The sequence below is a fragment of the Danio rerio genome, chromosome 18 (genome assembly GCF_052040795.2).
Source record: "Danio rerio strain M-AB ecotype USA chromosome 18, GRCz13ab, whole genome shotgun sequence".
NCBI classification, from domain to species: domain Eukaryota; kingdom Metazoa; phylum Chordata; class Actinopteri; order Cypriniformes; family Danionidae; genus Danio; species Danio rerio.
In genome coordinates this window covers 54,035,001-54,042,500 of record NC_141038.1, presented here as the reverse complement: position 1 = coordinate 54,042,500, position 7,500 = coordinate 54,035,001, and the positions used below count along the sequence as shown (strand labels likewise).

Genomic DNA, 7,500 nt, shown 5'->3' with positions numbered 1-7,500 from the left:
TTCTGACTGTCTCCATCTAGTGTCTGAATAATGTGCAGGTTAGTGTATACTCCATCAGCTGTTTCTGACTGTCTCCATCTAGTGTCTGAATAATGTGCAGGTTAGTGTATACTCCATCAGCTGTTTCTGACTGTCTCCATCTAGTGTCTGAATAATGTGCAGGTTAGTGTATACTCCATCAGCTGTTTTTGACTGTTTGTCTTCATCTAGTGTCTGAATAATGTGCAGGTTAGTGTATACTCCATCAGCTGTTTTTGACTGTTTGGCGCCATCTAGTGTCTGAATAATGCGCAGGTTAGTGTATACTCCATCAGCTGTTTCTGTCTGTTTGTCTTCATCTAGTGTCTGAATAATGTGCAGGTTAGTATATACTCCATCAGCTGTTTTTGACTGTTTGGCGCCATCTAGTGTCTGAATAATGCGCAGGTTAGTGTATACTCCATCAGCTGTTTCTGACTGTTTGTCTCCATCTAGTGTCTGAATAATGCGCAGGTTAGTGTATACTCCATCAGCTGTTTCTGACTGTCTCCATCTAGTGTCTGAATAATGCGCAGGTTAGTGTATACTCCATCAGCTGTTTCTGTCTGTTTGTCTTCATCTAGTGTCTGAATAATGTGCAGGTTAGTATATACTCCATCAGCTGTTTTTGACTGTTTGGCGCCATCTAGTGTCTGAATAATGCGCAGGTTAGTATATACTCCATCAGCTGTTTTTGACTGTTTGGCGCCATCTAGTGTCTGAATAATGCGCAGGTTAGTGTATACTCCATCAGCTGTTTCTGACTGTTTGTCTCCATCTAGTGTCTGAATAATGTGCAGGTTAGTGTATACTCCATCAGCTGTTTCTGTCTGTTTGTCTCCATCTAGTGTCTGAATAATGTGCAGGTTAGTGTATACTCCATCAGCTGTTTCTGACTGTCTCCATCTAGTGTCTGAATAATGCGCAGGTTAGTGTATACTCCATCAGCTGTTTCTGACTGTTTGTCTCCATCTAGTGTCTGAATAATGTGCAGGTTAGTGTATACTCCATCAGCTGTTTCTGTCTGTTTGTCTCCATCTAGTGTCTGAATAATGTGCAGGTTAGTGTATACTCCATCAGCTGTTTCTGACTGTCTCCATCTAGTGTCTGAATAATGTGCAGGTTAGTGTATACTCCATCAGCTGTTTCTGTCTGTTTGTCTCCATCTAGTGTCTGAATAATGTGCAGGTTAGTGTATACTCCATCAGCTGTTTCTGTCTGTTTGTCTCCATCTAGTGTCTGAATAATGTGCAGGTTAGTGTATACTCCATCAGCTGTTTCTGTCTGTGTGTCTCCATCTAGTGTCTGAATAATGTGCAGGTTAGTGTATACTCCATCAGCTGTTTCTGACTGTTTGTCTCCATCTAGTGTCTGAATAATGCGCAGGTTAGTGTATACTCCATCAGCTGTTTTCATTTCTGTCAGCTTTTGTGTTTAATTCAAGAATAATAAAGTATTACGGTTATACTTTGTATATTCTTTGACCAGTAGCTGTGTATTAAGCAGTATAAAGTACATCCAGAGGGTTTTTTTTTCCTCAGAATAAACTCTTTAATCTTATACAACAGCTGCTGATAACCCTGTCAGGCTTTATTCTGTGATACAACCGCCTGGATGTACTTATCCCTAACATAATGTATATTACTTGTATTAATATACTAATTTAATATATTATGTTGTTACTATTTTCTAATAATTCAACAGACCTCAGCTCATTATTCTGCTTGTAGTTGTGAAATAAATCATTCAGTGGAGTGATATGAGGCTGTAATGCACTCAGAACCTGCCGGGACTTCTTCAGCTGTGCCTTTATGAAAATGGTGATCATCAGCCAATCAGAACCAAGCATATGTGATCATCAGCCAATCAGAACCAAGCATTCAGCAACCAAGGCATATTGCAGTGTTTTTGCTGCGATTGTAATAGTGTGTCGTTTCAGCGCATGACTATAAATCAGCAGACCACACACACAAATCTACAGACCACACACACACACACACACACACACATCTGACACCTGGAGGGGAACATGTGTGTGTGAATAGCGGGCTGCCGTTTGACCTTTGACCCCTGAGTGTCTGCAGGCGTGACAGGTGAAAGGGCAGGAGTTTTTCGGCTGGATTCAGTTCCACTAGATGTGGGTAATCATCATTATGAGCTCTACATGCTGGAACCAGTGCAAAAACACCCATGCATCCTTACACACACACACACACACACACACACACACACACACACACACACACGTTTGTTTTAGTGAAAAGTGGGGACATTACATAGGTTTCCATTCATTTTATACTGTCCAAACTGTATATTGTATTGCCCTCACCTCACCCCACCCCTAAACCCAACCATCACAGGAGACTGTGTGCAGCTTTACTCTCTCATTAAACTCATCCTGTGTGATTTATAAGGTTCTTGAGAAATGAGGACGTCACCAATGTCCTTATATTTCAGCTCAGTTTTGTAATACCTGTGTCATACCCATGTCATTATACAGATCTGTGTCCTGATATGTCACAAAAACACGTACACACACACGCTAGGTCCTATATAACTCCATATAAAAACCTTTAAGCCTATACATAAACCAATATACTAAGCTTTTTTTGCACAGCAACTGTTAATCGACATTAAAAATGACAAATTGTCGCTCTTTCCAACAGGGAAAGCCTTAACAATGCATGTTTATCTGCTGTCATGCCTTTGCAATCAATAACTGTGATTATAATGGAAGTCAATGGGGCAAAAACAGCAGCAACATAATGAAGAGGAGTCAATGTGTTGAGTGTTTGAAAACTGTCAATGCATTTCTAAATAAGATTCTTCAGCACAAATCATCACATTTGCTGAAGCACAGAGAAAGCTGAGGCCAAATTAAGACTCAAAATCAGAGTGGATGAAAACACACACACACCCAACAACAGCACACACATATTAACGCAGTCGTCTTCTTTCTTGGCTTTGCAGAAATTCGAGGCGGGCGTGCTCCTAAAGACGGTCCTGTCCGGCAGCTCCCATTATACGACACTCCGTACGAGAAAAATGGAGGCGAAGCGGACGCAGGATTGTGTTCACGGGAAAGTCGATTACCGCAGGATGACGAGCGGCCGCCGGAGGAGTACGACCAGCCCTGGGAGTGGAAGAAGGAGCGCATCTCCAAAGCGTTCGCAGGTTACACACTTTTCATTACGTAACACACAGCTGAAGTCTAAAATATTCACCTCCCTGTGAAATGAGAACTCTTTTAATTCATTTCCCAAGTGTTGCTTAAAGAAGATTTCTCCAACACATTTCTAATCATAACAGTGTTCATAACTCATCTCTAATAACTGATGTGTTTCCTCTTCTCCATGATGACAGCACATAATATTAGACTAGATATTCTTCATGACACTAGTGTTCAGCTTAAAGTGACATGGAAAGGCTTCACTAGGGTAATCAGGGTAAAGTGAGGGTAATTATTATTATTATTACTAGTATTATAATTAATAATAAATCATTATTTTATTTTGTGTTTGATAATATCAGCTAAGTTCTCAAGTGCTTTTGTTTTGTTTTTTGTATTTCTATTAGAAAAAATGTGTATTTTTGTATTTTTATTTTATTTTATTGCGTTGCTTTTATTTTATTGCTTTGCTTTTAATTTAATTTTATTTTATTTTAGTGCATCTTAATTTATTGCATTGCTTTTATTTTATTTTATTTTTATTTATTTTATTTATATAGTTTTTTAATTAAATTATTATATATTTTTTTATTTAATTTAAGATTTAATTTAATTTAATTTAATTGCTTTTATATTTAGGCAAGTCATTGTATAACAGTAGTTTGTTCTGGAGACAATCCAACACTAATATTGCTGAAGGGGTGAATAATATTGACCTTAAAATAGCTTTAAAACTAAAGAACTGCTTTTATTCTAGCCCAAATAAAACAAATAAGACTTTCTCCAGAAGAACAGATATTAGAGGAAACACTGAGAGAAATCTGTTCAACATCATTTGGGAAATACTTGACAGAAATTTCACAAGAGGGTGAATAATTTGGAGTTGTGCGTATGAGAGATTTCATTTTTCCAGTGGCCTCTATATATATATTTAATATATATGATATTAATATGTCATCAAATATCATATTATGCAATGTTTTATAGTCACTGAACAGTCCCTCTGTCAGATTTAGTCCTGTGCTGCTTCTGTTGGTGATGGTGAGGATGAGCTTACTAAAATTACTGATGCTACTAACTTTACTGTATATTTCAGAATTGATCTCGTCTGTCTGGTCTGCAAGGCATTTGTGAATATACGTGCTTCAGCCTACATTTTTGTGAAACTACTGAAAGTACTTCAACATACGTTTGACTGTAGTTTGTATGTGAAGTGAACACTAGAGGGCAGTATGCAGACAACAACTTTTGCTTCCTTCCACACTAATGATATTACGGGGACATTATTAAAGGATGATTAAAGGATTATTTCCATGCAATTCTTTGCATGACATTAAATTAACAGCACAAAACAACTTAAAGGGTGAATAGATAAAAAAAAAATCATTAAATGCATGCAGCTTTTTTGGGAAGTTTCAAAATTTGTTTGACACCAGTTTAAGAAAAAGTGAACACTAGGGGGCAGAATGATGATAACAACTTATGTTCCTTTCACAAAATAAAAAATGCATGGCAAAATAATTAATATATGGAATAAAGAATAACGATAAACAAGAAATTAATGCAATTTTTTTTGCAAAAGTGTACTTGAACATATGTTTGTCTGGAGTTTGTATGTAAAATGAACACTAGGGGGCAGAATGACGACGTCAGCTTTTGCTTCTTTGTCATGTATATACTGTTAATATGATATTTACAGGGACATATTTTAGATTTTTTCATGCAGTTTTTTACACAACACCAAATAAACAGCACAAATCAACTTAAAGCAGTCTATGATTATTAATGAACAGGCTTGCGTCTCTTATCTGTCTCCATATGAGCTCTTTTCTGGTTGGTCAGTTTTCTCACTTTGCACGGTGTTGTGTTCGGGCTGCAGAGCGATCAGGTTCGAGTCTGCATGATTCCACAAAATCGATAAAGGCAGTGTAAAATCAAGGTAAAACTATGTGGTTGCAGTGCATTTTTCTCTTACATCTGCTTTAAAAAAAACACTATTGGTTGGGTTTAGCTCAGTAGTACAGCCAAATGCACCCTAGGTAGCAGGTTTCAGATTTGCAGTAATATGTTCAGCGCCCTCTGGTGGATTTGTCATTAAAACGTACAACAAAACATATCTGGAGTAATGTATTTTCAGTTTGGCAAAAATGTAGGCTAAGGCACGTTTGCACAATGATCCTGGGCTGCAAAATGCAGTAAGGTTTCCACTAATGAGCTATTTTCCCCCCAGTGTTGTAGTGCTCGAATATTAGAATCATTTAATAAATCAGTCTGTGTAGTTCATTCATGTAAAAATAGTTTTACTGATTCACTCAAATCCCTTCATGGCATTTAGCAGCAACATGATTAATTAAATGACGCTGTTTCCAGCTGTGCAGTCATTGATGCTGCATCTATCTGCAGTGATGCAATAGAAGAACCATTTGCGGTTCCCCTAATAACCTTCCAGTAAACAGTTCCTAAAGGAACGATTTCTCCTTAGCATAAAGAATGTTTTAAGACTCCACTTATGTGCTATGAAAAAGCTTTTTGAAAGTTATTCAGGGAACCCTTGATGCCAGCAAAGAACTTTTTATTATGCATGTAAAGGCAGGAGCTCAGAAACACAAGCTCATACTAATTTTGTTGCATCACAAATCCAATTAAATGAAGACCGAGCCAGCAGAGAAAGATCAATATATTGTGGTGAGCTCTTACTTTAATAAAAGCAAACATGCAGGATTGCAGTAAAGTTAAGTAGAATGCATGTTTTTTTTGTTAATTAAAATTGTAACATTTGTAAAATTAAATTATTTCATTTTATTGTTTTATATTATGTAAAAGTATTATTATTTTTATTTTTATATAACACATTGTTTATTGATTTTATTATTATTATTATTATTAATAATAATAACAATAATAATAATAATAATAATTATTATTATTTATTATTATTATTATTATTATTATTATTATTAATATTAATATTATTATAAGTATTATAATTAGTAATAAATAATTAATATTTTGTTTTGTGTTTGATAATATCAGCTAAGTTCAAGTGTTGTTTTGTATTTCTATTAATTTTTTTTATTTTTGTATTTTTATTTTATTGCATTGCTCTTATTTTACTGCGTTGCTTTAATTTTATTTAATTTTTATTTTAGAATTTTAAAATAATTTTTCTAAATTAAATTTTTATACATTTTTTATTTAATTAAATTTAATTGCATTGCTTTTATTTTATTGCATTGCATTGCTTTCATTTTTATTTTTAATTTCATTTGGGTTAATTTAAATTTATTTATTTTTATTACATTTTGTTTTATTGCATTGCTTTTATCTTATTTTTGTTTTTGTTTTATTATTTTATGTTATGTATATATATATATATATATATATATATATATATATATATATATATATATATATATATATATATATATATATATGACCACTGCAGTGTTCTCATTAACCTGATGTGCTCTTTCAATTGAGAGTGTGCCATCAGTGATATACTGTAAACTAGGACTTACTCTCACTTCATCTGCTCTTTATTGGTAATATATAGTCATCTGCTTTCTATTGGTTACATTTAGTGAAAGTTCCTTTTTTCCCTCTAAATGCTTGAAATAATCATATTTTGACTCGTGCTTTTGGCTGTTTATGGAGCTCTAAATAGGTCGTAACCTAATCGCTCAAACATTTTCATTGCAAATCAGCTTGAGTGTGTGAATGTGCTGATTTTAATACGCTGCAGGTGTTTTTGGGGTTGTGTTTCCACCTGTTCATGGGAATTCTGGGAGTTTTCCTGCTTATGGTTCTCTCTGGATGCTGAGTGTGTGTGAGGGGGACTTGACTGACGGCTCTATTTGTGTGTGTGTGTGTGTTTATGCATTGAAGGCTGTGGATTTCTGTCTCTGTCTGCTGGTTCTGGAGGATGTGTTTGTGTGTTTGACACTGATGGGGGTTCTGGGTCTGCTGAAGGGTCTGCTCCAGGACTCAGCGAAGCTTGTTTCTTCCTCAGAAATTAAATTAAATTAAATTAAATTAAATTAATGAACAAAGAATGTACCAAATAAAAGAAATCTAATTAAATGAAAATTAAAATAAAATAATATATAAAATAAAATATATAAAATACAACAATTTGACCTCATTTTAATTTTATTTTATTCATTTTATTTTCTCAGAATTTAATATTTTGTTTCAAGATTCAGAGTTTTTTCAGCTTTCCAGCCTAACAAAAGCTAAATTATGAGACCTAAATTCTGAATTTTGTGATAAAAATTTACATTTTTTTACATATTTCTATTTATTCTGTGGGGAAA

At 34.6% G+C, this 7,500-nt stretch overlaps 1 protein-coding gene across 8 annotated transcripts in view; it reads left to right on the top strand.

Moving 5' to 3' along the window:
- zgc:158464 overlaps window positions 1-7,500 on the top strand; it is a 136,938-nt gene that overhangs the window by 85,147 nt on the left and 44,291 nt on the right. For 7 of the 8 annotated variants that reach the window (NM_001442139.1, NM_001442137.1, NM_001442136.1 and 4 more), the window contains 1 exon segment: window positions 2,989-3,192. In NM_001442139.1, the coding sequence (NP_001429068.1) occupies window positions 2,989-3,192 (204 nt within the window). 8 annotated transcript variants of the gene reach the window in all.